The sequence below is a fragment of the Medicago sativa genome, chromosome 8, assembly GCF_051527215.1.
Source record: "Medicago sativa cultivar Bolivia chromosome 8, Bolivia_mono, whole genome shotgun sequence".
In the NCBI taxonomy this organism is placed as follows: Eukaryota; Viridiplantae; Streptophyta; class Magnoliopsida; order Fabales; family Fabaceae; genus Medicago; species Medicago sativa.
In genome coordinates, this window is record NC_140756.1 from 41,520,318 (window position 1) to 41,538,780 (window position 18,463).

The following is an 18,463-nucleotide window of genomic DNA, read 5'->3' on the forward strand; positions in this document are numbered from 1 at the left end:
AATAATAGGCATGGCAATGGAGCGGGGTGGGGACGGGTTTTACCTTCCCCGTCACCATACTTGATTCTCATATACTTACCCGTTATCTTACCCATACCCAACGGAAATGAGAAATTGAATCTCATCCTCGTACCCGACGAGTTCGGGTATCCCTGCCCCATCCCCGTCCCCGCATTGAATAATTGTTTTTAATAAAAAAATAGAAGTTTTTTTCATCCCCAAGAGCAACATTGTAATACATTATCGAACAATACGCTCACTTTAATATTTGTTAGACAGAATGATTTAGTTGATACTTTAAATATCAATGGTAGTTTTTATTAACATGACAATTATCAAACAAAATAACATGACATATCAACATAAAGTAATTTTTTACATTTGGGACGGGTTTGGGTATGGGTTCGGGGTGGGTACCTATATACCCGTTACCTGTCCCATACCCGTGTTTTGAAATCGGAGAAAACACATACCCGTACCCAAACTCAGTCAAAACGGGGAAAACCCATCAGATTGGGTTTGGTTCGGGCGGGTAACCGCGGTTATGGGTTTTGTTGCCATGCCTATATATCTATTCTTCAATTTACTTAAATCAAAGTTATTATATATTTTACATTGAATAAAGGATAATCTATTAGTTGCGAATATTCTATATTCTATCTAATGATATTTTGAAGATATGAAAACCAAATTGAAAGGATAAAATCCCTTTTATTTTTTCATTTCACCTTTCACAATCAAATTTGTTTGTATTTATTCATTGAGTGGAGCATTTTCCATGATTAGATGATTGGATGGTAGACAAACAAATTGGTATATTCATTCAACGATGCTGTTGTGTTGTAAGCTAGGTTGTTCGACACGTGCTATTTCAATCTTTATCTTACTCTTACCTACTTTTTGAGTTGAGCTACTTTTTTGGCCTAGGTCTTTCTTTCACTCCTCAACTTCTACGAGCAAGCTTACAAGTAAGATTTTGAGCTTTTATGTGGTTTTCATAAAAAAGTAAAGTGGTGACGTTGTTGGTCAAGGTCAAAATAATAGATTGGTGTGATTCAGTGAATTGTTCTCCCATGATTGGTGACATTTTTATAGTTTTGTGAACGTGGACAAGTTTAGGTTCGAGATAAGAAAGAAAATGGACATTTGCCTCACTTGTTTGGATATGCTGTGGTCAAATTCCAAATTTGAAAGAAATTATAATTTCAAGCAACATAACAAAAAACATCCCCATGCACTTTCTTTCAACTTCTCTCTAGAAACTCCAACTTCTCTCTAAACTTTCTTTCTCCTTCGTTCATTGAGAAGGGGTGGTTTTAGGTCATTTTTTGACCTAAAATCACCCCTCTACACCTCTTTCCCTTTTTCTTTCCATCTTAATAAGTGGTTTTCACATATATCAAGTTTTTCCTTTTGTGTTTTTGTGATTTCGTCGTCTAAGTGCGGCGTTGTGTTGTTCGTCGTCTTCTGCGGCGTTTGATTTCGCGTCTTGTCGCGGTGTTCGTTTATTTCCTATTGAAAGATCGACATCAGTCAATTACAAATTCAACCAATGATTTGGACGTCAACGTTGCAGATCCGGAAGCATGTATATTTTGATGACTTAGGTTTTATCATATTATTTGTAGGCATTTTGTCGTTGTGTGCTATTAACTTGGGTGTTGTGAGTTTGTTCGCTGATTCACCCTTTACATTTTTAGCGATGTTTGTATCTGATGTACTCTATCAATTTGAATGAATGAATATCGTTTTGTTTTTGTCAAAAAAACATCCCCCATAAATTGGGAGGAAGAGGGGTTACATGATACGTAAACTAAGCTTGTACTTTGTGTGGCTTTCATAAACAAGGCTTAATTTTAGCAATTGTAATGTTTATCTTCAATTGTAATTTTTAGTCACTCATCAATTTTGATCGATTTTAACGTTTTGTCTTCATTCTTCATGTTAGTAACATGCATGTAAGCACTATTTTACTAGATAACTATAAAGCTTAAAAGAGTTTTAAAATTCTATAACTTATTCTTTATTTCAAGGACGAAGCTAGAAGAGGGACCAGGATATGTCCTGGTCTTCCCTTAACTTTTGAAAATAAAAAATCTTATATTTTTGTATACTATTATATTTTTTCGGTCTCAATATTTATATTTTGCGGACTTTATCTGATATTGTATAATGAATTTTTTTGACTCAATCTATTGGACCTTAAACAATTAGGGTCCGTTTGATGGTCAGGATAGGGAGACAGAATATGATATATTAATCATATCCTGCTTAAATCTCATGTTTGATGTACCAAAGAGATAGGATAAAATAAACCATTTTCTCATCCTATCCTGACTTTCCTTTGTAATTTATATCCTGAGTATAAGCTGGGTTAGAAATTATCCTGATGGGATTAGGAAATCATTCATTATTTATTATCTTGATATTCTTCCATTTTTAAAATATTGTCATTTTTAATAACAAGTCATTTTTACAATATTTAATTAATTATGAGAGCAATTTTTTCATTATGATATCCTATTATGAGAAAAAAAAATTACTTTTGGATATCTATTAATATGGAATACTATAGGTTCTTAAATATTTTGTATATATTATGCATTTGAAAATTTATTTATTTTCACCAAGTTATACTCTCAACTCGGTCCCCCTAAACTAAATTTATGTCTTCCCTGCTTTATTTAGTTAATTACATAAGAAGGACGAAGCACCCTATTAATCCTATAGACCTATCACTTTACACCATATTGATAAAACATTTAACAAGATTAGAACGAAAGCTAGTGTGTGAAAGTGATTTGTCAAAAGAAAGAAAGTAATGGGAATTATGGTATATAAGAGAGAATAAGAGAGAATGAGAGAGTGAAGGTGATTAGAAATCAACACTTTATTAAAGGCTTAATAGCAGTTTTAGCCCCCAAACTTTCTCAAAGTTACGATTTTGGCCCCTAAGAAAAAAAACTATAAAACCGTCCCCTAAGTTTTGCGCATGTGGCAGTTTTGGCCCCAAGACCAATTTTAACTCGGTCTACGCTGACGTGACATCCTAAGTGAGGTGCCACTTGTTATTTTTTTAAAAAAAATTTGGCCTTGGGGGGCCAAAACTACTACAGTCGCAAAACTTAGAGCGCGGCTTTGTAGTTTTTTTTTTGTTAAGTGGCCAAAATCACAACTTCGTGCTAGTTAGGGGATGAAAACTGCTATTAAGCCTTTATTAAATGATCATATTATAATGATTATTATGTGTTTGTAGTCAGTGATGTGAATTACATTTTTTATTTTTTTTGACAAAATAAAAGATATTCATTCATTCAAATTGAAAGAATACATCGATATAATGCAAATTCGCTAAAAACAAAAAGGATGAATCTATGAACAGGCTCACAACATCCATGTTAATAGCATAAAACGGCAAAATACAAATGCCTACACATATGACTATATTTAAATCTCCGGAATAACAATGTTTCCGAATCTGCAACGTGGATGACGCCAAAGTCATTGATTGAATCTGCGCTGAATCAAAGCTGATCTGACAATCTGAAGCGATCAAATACCTGAGAGAAACAAGAAAAACAAACAACGTCGCACAAAGACGAGGAACAACCAACGTCGCACGAAGACGACGAAATCACAAAATAAAACGAAATAGATGTGAAAATCACTTATTTCAATAAAAGGGAAATAGAAAAACGAGTTAGAGGGGTGATTTTGGGTCAAAAATTGACCCTAAATCACCCCTCTTTGGTGGATGAAGGAGAAGAAACTAGGGTTTTTGTGACGGATCAAGAGAGAAAGGAAAGAGAGAGAGAGAGAGAGAGAGAGAGAGAGAGAGAGAGAGAGAGAGAGAGAGAGAGAGAGAGAGAGAGAGAGAGAGAGTTTTTCTGTGCGAAAATAACTATTTTCCTTCATTTTATTTTAAAAAGTCATTACTAGCAGAAAACTAATCAATAATGTTATCAAGGCTTGTTTTACTAAAGGATCAATGTGATCGTCAATGATGACAAATTATTGACAAAAATTGTTTGTTACTAGCGGAATATGGCAACCAGTAAATCCTGAATTTCTTGTGCATTATTAGGTTTTTAAAATTCCAATGCTAAGATCTCTAATACCACACCCAATTCTCATAATTTGCAGTTATCATCAGGCAATTTTGTCAACTACATTGATTCCAATTTTGAAGGTCCTTTGTCTTGACAATGGTGCCTTAAAAATCTTTTTCTCTAATACCACACTTTTATTCTTTGTGCTTCCATTTTCATCGTATAACATTTCCCAAGCAACTATCCAAGACTTATGAGTTTGCTTCTCATGCATAGTTGGGACATAAAGCACACGAGATGAATGGTTCTCTACCATCTTTACTTTGAATCATGGCGCGGGCTAGCGTGAGCAAGCAACATAGGTCTCTCACGGTGAAAACTGAATCTTGTCCATCAGATATATGATTATATTATGTTGTGGTCAGGATGTTTTACAGGAAACCTTCTTCAACCGAGTGAAACAGTGTCTATTAGTTTTTAAAAACTCTGTCAATAGCATCCGAAATTAATCACAGATAAATGAGTAGAAAAATAAGTGGGTTGCCACGCGTTGCAAATCACGACAAAATCTTATGAGATCTGCTCTTTACCCAACAGTTTTTTCTCATTCCCTAGTGAAAATACCAAAATACCCCTACATGAGTTAAGTTACGTTACTGTTAAATTTGCCTGACTTAACTCACGTTGGTTCTATGCCCGCACCAGAACATGCAGTGCTTCCTTGTTCCCTGTTTTTCTTCGTTCCTTCGTTCATACATAGGTACAACCATTCATTCATTCAACAAAAACTCATAATTTAGAGAACATGCATTCATTCATTCATAATTTAGATACGCAATATTAACGAAAAATAACTTAAATGTCATAAACAAGCGCAACCGCGCAAATGTAATTATAATACAACCAAAATGTCAGAAAAATACTACAAATATCAAAAAAGTCATAAAATAAGACGTTACTGCTGCTCCTGTGGACTATGACTCCTAGACCTCCTCTGTGGAACCAGCTCCTGGTCAAACACGCTATAATCGGTCCGGAGGCTCTCCAAAATGCTCAAAAAGAGTGGATTTGAAACCACATCTGGAATCTCCATCGTCTGCTTCACTCTGGCTCTCATGCTGCTGATGACCTGCAATGGATCGGGAGGATGTCTGGCCCACTCCTAGCCAACAAGAATATCCTGGTAGACAAGTCTCGGAAAGACAATGTCAGGCTATGGAGCAGGGTGGACGATAAGAGGATGAGATACACGGTAGAACCACCTAATGTACCTATCTAAATGCTTCCGAGGCTCGTCGTCCGGGATTTGGTCACCCCTTTGCTGCTGGGCAACGACATGCAGAGCAAACTCCAAGAAGGCAACAACCACATCTGCTGGGGCAAGAGGCAGAATCGTAATAGGAGGTCGGGGAACAGTCTGAACATATATGTACTGCCTCAGAACCCGCTCGGGAAAGTGACGCACCATCTTTTGTTTGTCGGCCATGATCCATTCGGAGTACCAGCACACGCCCTGAAAAGGCGTCACGTCTCGTCGGTGCTCGTAAGGCCTCCATAATACATGACAATGCTCCATCGAATCCAACAAGCCTCTGAAGTGTTCAGCATCAGCAAACCCCCTTTTAGGTTTCAATCTACCCGCATACAGGTTCTTCCGTTCGTAATCTTCATATTTCTTCCTCGGATCGACATGTCTGATGTGAGCTATAACCCATCCCTGCAAACACAAAAAGACAAATTTATATCAGCACACAAGTATCATACAAAAAACTATACATTTACGATCAACTTAAAAAAATAAGAAAATAATATATTACCACAAGCAAGGTCATGTAACCACCAACGACGCCAACATGTGAGCTGGAGATAAGATTCAGCTGCTCATACAAGAAAGCAAGTCCCATCTCGCCCCATGACCACGTGCCTATGTCATCCAAATTTTGAATCGCAAGCATCCACAACATATTAATGGTTTTGTTGTTCTTGCAGGCAAAAAGGGTGTAGCCAAGCAAGAGCAAGAAAAACGCCTTGACACAGGCGGACCTAATACGACTTAGCTCCTCCTCCTCTTCCTCTGATAAATCCTCCCCCAGCAAATGGTTACACCTATTCAACAGGTGCTCATAACGCTATTTCAGGGCTGTGTAAGTGACAAAGGCACTTGGATTATTACTCGCGTGCTCCACCGCTTCCTCCACCGGAAACAATAGGTGAGTCACCATCAGCTCTACACCCTGGTCATGATCTAAATCATCCTCCTGAATGAGCCGTCCAACGACGAGGATGCCTAGAAGACAAGCCACATCATCCAGTGTGATGGTCATCTTCCCAACAGGCAGATGAAAGCTGCTGGTCTCCTGATGCCATCTCTCGGCCAAAGCACAAACTAACCCATGGGTGATGTTATCGTACCCAGTCAGAAGGAGGGGCCTTAGACCAGATCTATTCACCGATTCCCAGAACCAAGGGTTATCATCTTCCGGCAACAGAAGTGACAAAGCAGAAAATTTAAGTTTCCTCCCGTGAGAGACGCCAGTCATCTTACGATCCGCTTGCAACTGAAATACAAAAAAAAAATTAAATAAATAAAATAAACATGAAATAATAAACTAAAATATAATACGTAAAAAATAAATGTCACGTATTCTAACAAACACCGTTAAAAAAATTAAACATGAAATAATAAACTAAATATATAATACGTAAAAAATAAATGTCACGTATTCTAACAAACACCGTTAAAAAAATAATACCTAAAATAAACTAGAAATATTCTACGTAAATTAAATAAAGCAAATTATGCTTACTGTTTTATAGTTCCAAAGCTTGTATGCCACGTGTTTACCAAAATTCGGTAAAAGAGACAACTCGTAAGGCCCCCTTGGAAAGCCCTCATCCTCATCCTCCACACCATGCTCATACTGTTGCTGAGGAGGCTGCTCATACTGCTGCTGCTAAGGAGGCTGCTCAGGTTGATACCCCTGTTGAAACTGTGCCTGATACCCCTGGTGATACTCATATCCCTCATGATACTGATACCCCTGCTAAAATTCAGGCTGATACGCTTGCTCCTGATAATACTGCTACTGATACTGTGTTGGGTCCATCGTCTGGGATGGACCCGTATGTGACGATGAGGCCACAACATCATCAACTATAGCAAGTCTCATGCCCCCCACTCTCCCTCGACCTCGAACAGCCATAGGAGGGTGTAGTTCTTGCTTCTCCCTCCGTGCACTACTAGTAGGGGCATGCCTCCCTAACCTAAGTTTGCCAGCCCTCTTCGGCTGAGACATATCTGCACAAAAAGCAAAAAATCTTTAACATATTTTCACACGGACATTGTGTCATCTTTAATAATACAACAACAACACTATAATTTCGACAATGTCATTTGAATCCATAAACTACCACATTGCATTCAAATTAACTATAATCAACATTAACAAACATATTTCTACTTAATTACATCATTAACAATCCAAAAAACAAAAAAAATATCATAAGACATTTCACCAAACACATAGTGTGCAATTTTCTAACAACTAGGTAATCTAACAATTTCTAAACCCTAAACTACCACATTATACTCTAAACAACATCTAAACAACAATTCCTAAGTTAATTCATCACTAACAATCATAAAAACTAACATGCAAGACAATTTTATAAAAACATAAAAATGTTAATTTTCTTAAAAAAAAAATCTAAAATTTCAACGAAAATAATGCAAAGAAGTAGGATAATCATCACTTAATTGATATTGTGGACGAAATTGGCTTTGAATGGCGCAAGAATGACAAAATTCGGATTTGGGGGTGAAATTTTCGTGTTTTGGAAAGTTTTGAAATGAGTGGTCTGTGTGTTATGTGTTGCTGTTAAATGACTTAAGTAACGTACCGTGAGTTAACTCACGCTGTGTGACTTAAGTCACGCTAAAATCATAACCAGCGTGTGTTAACATGCGTAGGGATATTTTCGTCATTTCACTTGGGAATGAGCAAAAACTTTTTGGTAAAGAGCAGAAGTCAAATCTTATCATGTCAACGACTATGGGCTTTTTTAATTGGGTAGATAATGGACTTGCAGGTTTCTTGATAGTTAATGGCCTGTTCGCTAGTTGAGAGAAAAGATTAAAAGTTTGCTACTCGCACCTTCATTAATTGCCTAATACTTGAAAAAATGTTATTTGTGAGATTAAATCACGTTTGATTAGGGGTGTTCAAAACCGAACCAATCAAATAGGAAAACCGCAAACTGAATCAATCCAAACTGAAACCACAAAAAATGACACTTGTTTCGAATGTATTCGGATCATTTTTTTACTCAACCGCATGGTTTGGTTTGGTTTGTGGTTTTGATTTTACCAACCAAACCAAACCGCAATATATATATATATATATATATGAGGGTTGCTAACTTACATCCACCTAAAAACACTAAGGTGCAAGTTAGCAAGCTGCACCCACTTATAATTTATTAAAACACTAATTTGTTTATATTCTAATTAATTTTAAATAGAAGGGCTATTTTGTAACTAGCTTAAAAAAGATCCTTAAAAAAAGAATCAAAAAAGACAATGACATGCTTAAGGTACAAAACATGTAATAAAGACAAATTTTTAAGGAAACAATATTTGGAATAATGAAAGTGAGTGTAAATTAGTGAATGTTTCTAACTTGCACCTTGATAATACTTATAAAAATGAATGTAAATAATCAAGTGGGTGTAGGTTGCTAACTTGCACCTTAATAATTTTAGATGAATGTAGCTTGCTAACTTGCACCTTAGTATTTTTAGGTAGGTGTAAGTTAGCAGCCCCATATATATATATATATATATATATATATATATATATATATATATATATATATCACCTAGACCAATGCTCAGAAACTAAATGGAAACTTTAAGAAAATGACATATTTTTTCTCTTGTTAAGTTTCTTCTTTTCTTTTTCTTTAAAAAATATATTTTTGTGGCACTTGAACTCTTAGAGAATGATAATAAATTTAGTCTTTTGTAATTCTTACAAATTTGGATTACTTTTTGTCCACGTTTAAAGCTTGTCTACGATGTTGGGAACATTGTTCGATGAAAATAAAATTGTAATGTTGGATAAAATTTAAAACATTGGTGAAAATATGTTGTGTTTTATCTTTTTAATTTTATTTTAATGTTGAAAACAAAAAAATTTATTGTATAAACAAAACTGCACCAACCGATCCAATTCAAATCGCATTCGTTTGGTTTGGTTTGGCTCGGATTTTATTTTAAAAGTCAACCGAACCAAACCAAACCAAACCGCATACTTTTTTATCTTGCGGTTCGGGTGACTTTTAGCCACAAAACCGAACCAAACCGCACCGCAAACACCCCTACATTTGACATTTTATGCGGGAGTTAACGCACGTAGGAACGTGAATTAGTAAAAGCAAATGGGAGGAGATTAATTTCAAAATTAAGATACAATTAAAAACTTGTGGTTGATAATATCGGATTAGAAAAAAATTTCCACTTGTTAACGAGATCATTAACCTACCAAAAAAAGATACATACATAAAAACTAACATGCAAGACAATTTTATAAAAACCTAAAAATGTTAATTTTCTTAAAAAAAAATCTAAAAGTGCGACCAAAATAATGCAAAGAAGTAGGATAATCATCACTTAATTGATATTGGGGACGAAATTGGCTTTGAATGGCGCAAGAATGACGAAATTCGGATTTGGGGGGTGAAATTTTCGTGTTTTGGGAAGTTTTGAAATGAGTGGTCTGTGTGTTATGTGTTGCTGTTAAATGACTTAAGTAATGTAGTGTGAGTTAACTCACGCTGCGTGACTTAAGTCACGCTAAAATCATAACTGGGGTGAGTTAACTCACGTGTGTGAGTTAACATGTGTAGGGGTATTTTAGGGATTTACCCCATTATTATACCCAAATTTGAGGTTTATTAAGTTGTTGGGTAATTTTGATATGTTGGGTAACTTTGATTTTGATTTTCAAAAATCATAAGCACAATTGTAATTTTTTTGTATGGGTTGATGAGGTTGAGGCTTTGGGGTTGCTTAATGGGACACTTGATCAAGATGCCTAGAAGGTTAGACTGTTGAGGAAGAAAGATAATTTGAAGAAAAGAAATGCATGTAATGATTATCAAAATGGTGGTGATGATATTTGGAAGCCACATTTGATGGAGAAAATGCAAATTTCAAGTCAAGATAGAAACAATGACGAGGTGTGGAAGATAAGGTTGCTAGATAAAATTGATGCATTGATGAATGAAGTCAAGTTATTGAAGTACATGATAGTATTGTTGTGTATCTTGGTAGTTTTGATTAAAATTCTTGGTTCACAATAGTTATATGAAATATGTATTGTTGTTCTAAGTATTTTCTTATGTGTATTGAAAACAAATGTAAGAGGCAATTATGCAAAGTTGTTTTTGTTGTTATTGTTCTAAGTTGTTTGTGTTGTTATTGTTCCAACAAGTTCGTGTCAAAAAAACCCTTGTAGTTTATATGTAATGGTCAAAAAAAACCCTGAAATATTTAACTTATAATCAAGTTGACACCTGCTGTTATCAGTGTATTGAAATATTTAACTTACAATAAAACTTCTATTGAAGCTCATAAAGCATAAGTTTTAACTTATAATAAAACTTCTATTGAAGCTTATAAATTGTAAGTTGTTAAAGTACTTAATACATCCGAACTTACAAAATATAACCATAAACCATGAGTTCATAACTGCTCAATACATGATAACTTCCAAAATATAAGTCTAAACCATCAGGTCATAAAATACCCAATACATCATTAAAATGTTATAACTTCCAAAACAGGCGTAAACCATAATACCATTAGGTACTTAATTCCAAAAAGGCCTAATGGTTGTTGAAATAGTTGTTATTTAGGATTCTGATTTCGCATTCCTGGATTGGGGATAAATAACATGTAATCAAGCTCATTTGTATTAGGACCCGACTTAGGGAATGGAACTTTGATTGGTGGTATTCCTGAACTTGATGTTGCCACCATGTGTGTGGATGCCTAAACTTGTGATGCTCCTTTCATTGTAGATGGCCGGAGTGGTGGTGGTCCTCTCATTTGAGAATGCTGAAATAATGGAGGTCCTCTAATTATAGGTGGCTGGAGTGGTTGTGGTCCTCTGATTGGGGGTGGTCTTACACCAAAGCCATCAATGTATACAACTGGGGCCCTTAAGCCGTAAGTCTTTCTCTACAAAATTGAAAATTATTAGTCAAATCAGTCCATGTATTAGGAAAACAAATCAAATTAGTTGGTGAAACTTTCATACCTTCTTGCTAGGCCTTGATGTTTCTGCCTCCTAAGATGGTTGGTCGCCTAATGGTCCAGACTGAGACAATGGAATTTCTGTTTGTGTTTCTACAACTTGTACATTATTCCCTTGTGGTTGTTGTCCATTAGCTCTTGTTACAACTCCTTCAACTCTTGCTTCCCTTTGTTGGTTTTCCTCTTCTTCTACTGGTACAGGTAGCTTATGAGGACATCCCCTACTGTTGTGTCTTTCTTATTTGCATGTTGAGCACGTCCACACATTATATGACCTCTTCAACTTTCCACCAAGCACAACACATTCATTACAATCCTTCCTTCTATTCTTTTTGGGCCTGCCTGCACTTCTTCTAACCTTCGGTGGAATAGGTTTTAAATATGGAGTCTTTTCCCAAAATTCTTGTGAGTTAGTGGGGTTGATAAAAAAAACTGATAGGTTGCATGATACGATCCAAAAGATAGCAACCATCACAATAGTCTTCAGGTTTCCTGCATTGATGTGTAATAGCTAAACATGCATGCATGAAAGGAATACCTAATGTCATATCAGAACAAGCGATATAAACGTGTATCAGATTCAAAACATAAACTTGTATCAAAATTCATAAAAGTCGCATCAGAATACATGCAAACAAAAGTTTACCTGACAGCTGCCAATATTTGCATGCACAAGTCATAGCTTCTAAGTCCATGTCAACCTTGATGCTTCCATTTTGGACTTGGTACCTTAAACGTGGAGGACTAGTCCAAGTAGGTGTCCACTTGTTGCTTTCAATTAACTCCTTTTTTAAACGACTTGCTTGTACTTGACAAAAAGGCCCAGTTCTACCAGTAAACTTCACCTTTCTTATAGTCATGGTTCTCATGATGTAGCATCTAACCTCTTCAGTCATTGTCAAAATAGGCTTTGTTCTCTAGTTCACTATCTTTGCATTAAACACCTCACAATTGTTGTTTGTAATGCTATCAACCTTTGAGTTTTCTTTGAAGTATGCCCTTGTCCAAGCACTTTTGTTCAGCCTTTTAACTCTATCCATATGCCTATTGAACTGAGACACGATAATTGACTTAGCACAATCCCAAACCACACCTTTTAACTCCTTATCTTAAAATATTAATATAAATAATATATTCGTCAAGGGAATTAATTTATTACTTGAATAATTTTATATCGCACTAGTGAAAAAATAAATAAAAAAATAAATGATTCTGCACTTTTTACCGATGTCACATAACATTGTCAACTGCACTCGTTCACATAAAAATTTAGATTACAATGAACATAAAAATAAATATTATAAAATCAGTATGTCAAATATTATTAATTATATATGTTTGGAAATAGAAGGTACGACAAGGACAGTTCAAAGCTAACTATATGTTACCTGAAGTACAACTAATAGTTTCATATAGATATATTCTCTTTCACATAGAGATAACTCTTAAGGGGGAAAGATCATGTGGGTCTAGGCAACATATTATGAACCTTAGACTTTCTATAAAAAGGGGAATGAAGTCTTTCCTCATCTTACCTTTCCATAACCTGTTAGCTTCACATCTCTCTCGTCCTTCTCCCCTCTCACTACACTCAAAGTCCATCTCTAAAAATAAACCCAAACAATCTCTCCTTCTTTCTGCCAATCAAAAGGTGCACACACCACCGTCTCTGACACGAATCCTCTTTTTGACTACGTTTGCAACGGTAAGGGCGCCTATCCACTTTTTAGATACTCTTATACATGTTAAAGTGATTATTTATATTTGTTCTTTTTCTTATGTGTTTTCTTATAAATTTCAAGGTGATTAAATGAAAATATATACGTGTTCATTTATGCATGAGAAAACAATTATTCATGGTATAGTTAAGTAGTAATAGGCGACTAAAAGTCCATATACATGGTGAAAATATTATGTTCATGCATTCATAGTTACGTGACCACCAGAGAGGAGTCACGAGGTGCACACCAGAGAGGTGGCACGAGGTGTGTTTTTTAAAAACCACCTTATCCCTTTGAGGATCATCGAGTCTGATAGATGAGTAAGATACTCATCTCCTTAGTGGCGCTGCCACGACCCTCTGCGGAGCGGTATTAAATTCCAGAACATATGCATAAACCATATAGTCATTGCATTAGGAGTCAAGCCATAATGCATTTTGTAACAATTATACTTTCTACTTGTTTTAGTATACAAGTTAAAATGAGATCTTTAACTTGTGTACAATGTTTTCTCCGTGGGTGTTTCTTCTATATATGTTATTTTCGGAGATGGTGACCCTTTCAGTGGATGTGTGGGCTTTACGCCAAATAGATTATGGTGGCACCGTGGAACTCCGAGATGCTTCCTCTGGAGGCAACGGAGTACAACTTCCCTGACATCTGAACCTCTACGTCTTGGGGTTTTGACCCGGCCTCAGGACGAGTCTCATTCACGGGCAGCGTTCATGAGACCACATATAGAGCTGGTCGCGAGACGGAGACAACACTTACTAGGCGTACCATTAGTTTCCCAGTCCCTCTCTATCTGATCATCCATAGCTTCTTGATGGGGATGATCGATGAGGTGGGAAATCTTTTTCCTCCGGCTCCACCTGCCCCTACCCCTGAGATGGGTGGAGAGGCTAACCTCCAGCCAGTACCCGAACCTTTCCCGGATATGGCCGTACTCCCAGAGGCCTCTACTCCTATCCCTTTCTTTGATGCTGATGAGTTCCTCGACCTGGATGCGACATTGACACTACCTGAAGATACCAAGAGGGGTGAGACTGTGGATTCCTCTGTGGAGTCTGACCCTTCAGAGTATCATTCTGATGGCGACCGTGATGATGCATGTTCCGAGCAGACTTTGACCAGCGATTGTAGTGGATTTTGTGGGGCAGCGAAGGGGGATTATTGTGGGTGTCATTAGTCTTGATCAGTTTTAGTAGTGGATTTTGTATATAGTTCTGATAGGTCTGATGATAGTAGATGGCGGGCGCCATGGAACCTTTTATCCCTACGTGGTTGGGTAGTTAGTTTTCTCCTTGGGGCAGCTCTCCTGCGTTAGTGTCTGCCGAGGACTTTATTTTAGTTTGATGTTGTCTCTATGACGGTTTGTAATATATTCATAACCGTACTTTATGACTCTAGACCCCAGGAACCTCTTATGGTATGCTATTATATGTTGATTACTACTTAGACTCTAAATTATTATTTATTTCAAACCACTACATACTTGACCTGGTTTTAATTCTGAAACCCCGTACAAAAAGGGATCATGATATCTTTCATAAGAAAAAAAAACATTGTCTCACCGTTTATAAAAGAAACTACCTTATTATTTGTTTTAAAAAAAAAAACGGGGCGTTACATTGTGGTATCAGAGCTTTGGTTTAATTTTCCTAGGGTCTCTGAGTCGGGTATCCTTAGTTGATCAAGTGTCGGGTAAAGTCCTAAGATTTAATAGTATAGAGATAGTTAGTTCGAGATTTTTCACATGGACGGAGTTAAGTTGTCGGGAATTTCTCTTGAAGCAGACAATGAAGTTCTAAATTGGTATTAATTTTGTAGGAAAATTATGCCTCCAAGACGTGATAACGCTATTGGTGGAATGAACAATCAACAGATGGAACAAATGGCCCACGCGATGGCCAACATGGCAGCTGCTGTAACTGCCCAGACTGTTGCCAAGAACCTGCGGGACTTGGAGAAACGAGACAGAGAACTACAAGCTAGGGAGTCAAGGGGATTAGTTGACTTCCGTCGCCACGACCCACCAAAATTCCAAGGAGATGTCAGTCCAGAGAAGGATGATTTATGGCTTCAAGAAATCGAGAAGATATTTGGAGTAATTAACTGCCCAGCTGGAACGAAGGTTCTTTATGCCACTTACCTCCTCCTCGGTGATGCGGAGTATTGGTGGAGGAGCACCAAGTTAATGATGGAAGGTGCTCAGGAAGAGGTGAATTGGGAATCCTTTAAGAAAAAGTTTCTTGACAAGTATTTTCCGATGAGTGCAAGGACCAAACTCGGGGATGACTTCCTAAAGCATCGTCAGGGTAACATGTCGGTGGGAGAGTACGCTGCGAAGTTTGAAACTCTATCTAGGCACTTTCGGTTTTTCAAAGAGGAAGTGGATGAAGTCTACAGGTGCCACCGCTTCCAGGAAGGACTAAAATATGAACTACAGGACTCAGTGGTGCCATTGGGGATTACACGCTTCCAGCCATTAGTAGAAAAGTGCCGAGAAATAGAGGACATGAAGAATAAGAGGACTAACCGCGCGGTGGGACAGAACTCAGGAGGACCGAATCGCTCATATTTTCTGAATCAAGGACGTGGTAAGCAACAGATAAAACCATACCAGCGACCTCAAAATAATAACAGGGGACCCCAACGTCCAGGGAATCATAACACTGGATTCGGGAATAGTCAGACTATGACTGAAGTACGTTGCTTCCAATGTGGCCAGAATGGGCATTATGCGAATGTTTGTCCTACCAAGGGCCCCACCTGCTACAGTTGCAACAGAAAGGGACATGTAGCGAGGGATTGCAAGACTCCAAAAACCGAATTAGCGGCGAATGCTGTGAGGACTGGCCGACCAACTGCTCAGGGAAGGGTGTATTGCATGGAGGCAGAAACAAGAGCCCCGTCGAACAACTTGATTCAAGGGGACTGTGAAATCGAAGGTACTATTTTAACTGCACTTTTTGATTCTAGAGCAACTCATTCATTCATATCTATGGAATGTGTAGAGCGCCTGAAGATGATACCAACCCCCTACCTTTTGACTTAATGGTATCTACACCCGCTAAGGTCCTAACTGTGAACACTGCCTGCTTGCTATGTAGAGTAGTTGTGCAAGGTAGGGAATTCCTAGTTAACCTAGTTTGTTTACCCCTACAATCCCTCGAGATTATTCTCGGAATGGATTGGATGTCATTTCATCACGTCATGTTAGATTGTGCTCGAAAGTTAGTAATATTGCCCGAACCTGGGGTTATCAAATATCTATCCTCCAACCCTCTTAGAGTTGCTCTCAAAGACGGAACCTTTGAGTTCTCGACACTTTCCAACACGGAGGTAGGCATTCAACTCAAGATTAAAGAGATACCAGTAACACAAGACTTTCAGGATGTGTTCCCAGACGAGATTTTGGGATTGCCTCCAATAAGAGATAACGAATTCTTCATTGACTTACACTCGGGGACTGGACCCATTTCAGTTGCACCACACCGGATGGCACCAAAAGAACTTCAAGAGCTTAAGGAACAGTTGGAAGACTTCTTAAGGAAGGGTTTCATCAGACAAAGTGTTTCACCTTGGGGAGCCCCAGTGCTCTTAGTAAAGAAGAAGGACGGACGTTCTCGACTTTGTGTGGACTACAGACAGCTCAACAAGGCGACAATCAAGAATCGATACCCTTTGCCTCGTATAAATGACTTGATGGATCAACTTAAAGGCGCTTCTGTCTTCTCCAAAATTGATTTGAAGTCCGGCTATCATCAGATCAGGGTAAGGGAGGAAGACATACAAAAAACTGCATTCAGAACTCGATACGGACATTATGAATACCTAGTCATGCCTTTCGGAGTGACAAACGCGCCAGCTATTTTTATGGATTATATGAACAGAATTTTTCACCAGTTTTTGGATAAGTTTGTGGTAGTATTCATCGATGACATTCTCATCTACTCTCAGAGCAAGGATGAACATGAGGAGCATCTGCGCCAAGTACTACAAATTTTACGAGAAAAGAAGTTGTACGCAAACCCATCTAAATGTGAATTCTGACTTGACAAAGTTAACTTCCTTGGTCATGTGATATCAAAGGAAGGAATTTTTGTTGATCCAGCCAAGATCGAGACTGTACTAGCATGGAAGCAGCCGCAGACTGTCACAGACATAAGGAGTTTTGTGGGACTAGCTGGATACTATCGGAGATTCATTGAGGGATTTGCAAAGATAGTGGCCCCATTGACACAACTAACCAGAAAAGATCAACCTTTTGCATGGACAGAGAAATGCGAGGCTAATTTTCATTTGTTAAAAGAAAAATTGACAACTTTGCTTGTTTTGGTTTTGCCGCAGTCAGAGGAACCATATGAAGTATATTGTGATGCTTCTCATCAAGGACTGGGGTGTGTTTTGATGCAACACGGGAAAGCAGTGGCATATGCTTCAAGACAGTTGAAAACACACGAGAAGAATTATCCTACTCATGATTTGGAACTTGCAGCTGTAGTTTTTGCACTAAAGATTTGGCGACACTACCTCTTTGGAATTACGTTTACGGTATTCAGCGACCATAAGAGCTTGAAGTATCTATTTGATCAAAAAGAATTGAACATGAGGCAGAGGAGATGGATGGAATCTTTGAAAGACTACGATTTCACCTTGCAATATCACCCAGGGAAGGCTAACGTCGTGGCAGACGCTTTGAGTAGGAAAAGTGTCCTTGCGTCATCATCGTTAATGGCAAAATAACAGGAATTGTGGGAGATGTTCAGAGACATGCACCTAAACGTAGAATTCGGACAGGGAACAATACAGTGCGGGATGATTAAGATTTCAAATGGATTATTGGAGGACATTCGCAATAGCCAGGACAATGCACTCATACAAGAGAAAAGAGAATTGATGGTACAAGGAAAGGCGACAGACTTTAAAGTAGGCCCAGATAATATCTTGAGATGCAATGGAAGGATTTGTGTGCCTGACGAAGCGGAGATAAGGAAAAAGATTTTGGAGGAGGCTCACAAGAGTAGGCTAAGCATTCACCCAGGAACAACAAAAGTGTACCAGGATTTGAGACAAAACTATTGGTGGCCAGGAATGTAAAGAGATGTTGCAGAGTACGTAGCATCATGTTTAACTTGTCAGAAGGCAAAGGTTGAACACCAGAAGCCAGCAGGAATGTTACAACCCTTAGATGTTTCGGAATGGAAGTGGGTAGCATATCAATGGATTTCATCACCGGATTACCTAAAACTCGAAGGACCAATGACTCAATATGGGTAATCGTTGATCGTTTGACCAAATCTGCTCATTTTCTGCCAGTGAGAGCAACCTATAATGTCGCCAAGTTAACAGAAATTTACATTGCGGAGGTTG

General features: G+C 37.7%; 1 protein-coding gene across 1 annotated transcript; it reads left to right on the forward strand.

Annotated features, from left to right (window-relative positions):
- Window positions 1-14,924: 14,924 nt before the first annotated feature.
- On the forward strand, window positions 14,925-16,145 carry LOC146899190 (uncharacterized). Its single transcript, XM_085736711.1, has one exon. It carries the CDS (start codon window positions 14,925-14,927, stop codon window positions 16,143-16,145), a length of 1,221 nt encoding a protein of 406 aa, XP_085592837.1.
- Window positions 16,146-18,463: the final 2,318 nt, after the last annotated feature.

What these genes read in the sequence shown, in the direction of transcription:
- LOC146899190 (XM_085736711.1), top strand. Translation starts at nt 14,925, where the DNA reads ATGCCTCCAAGACGTGATAACGCTATTGGTGGAATGAACAATCAACAG.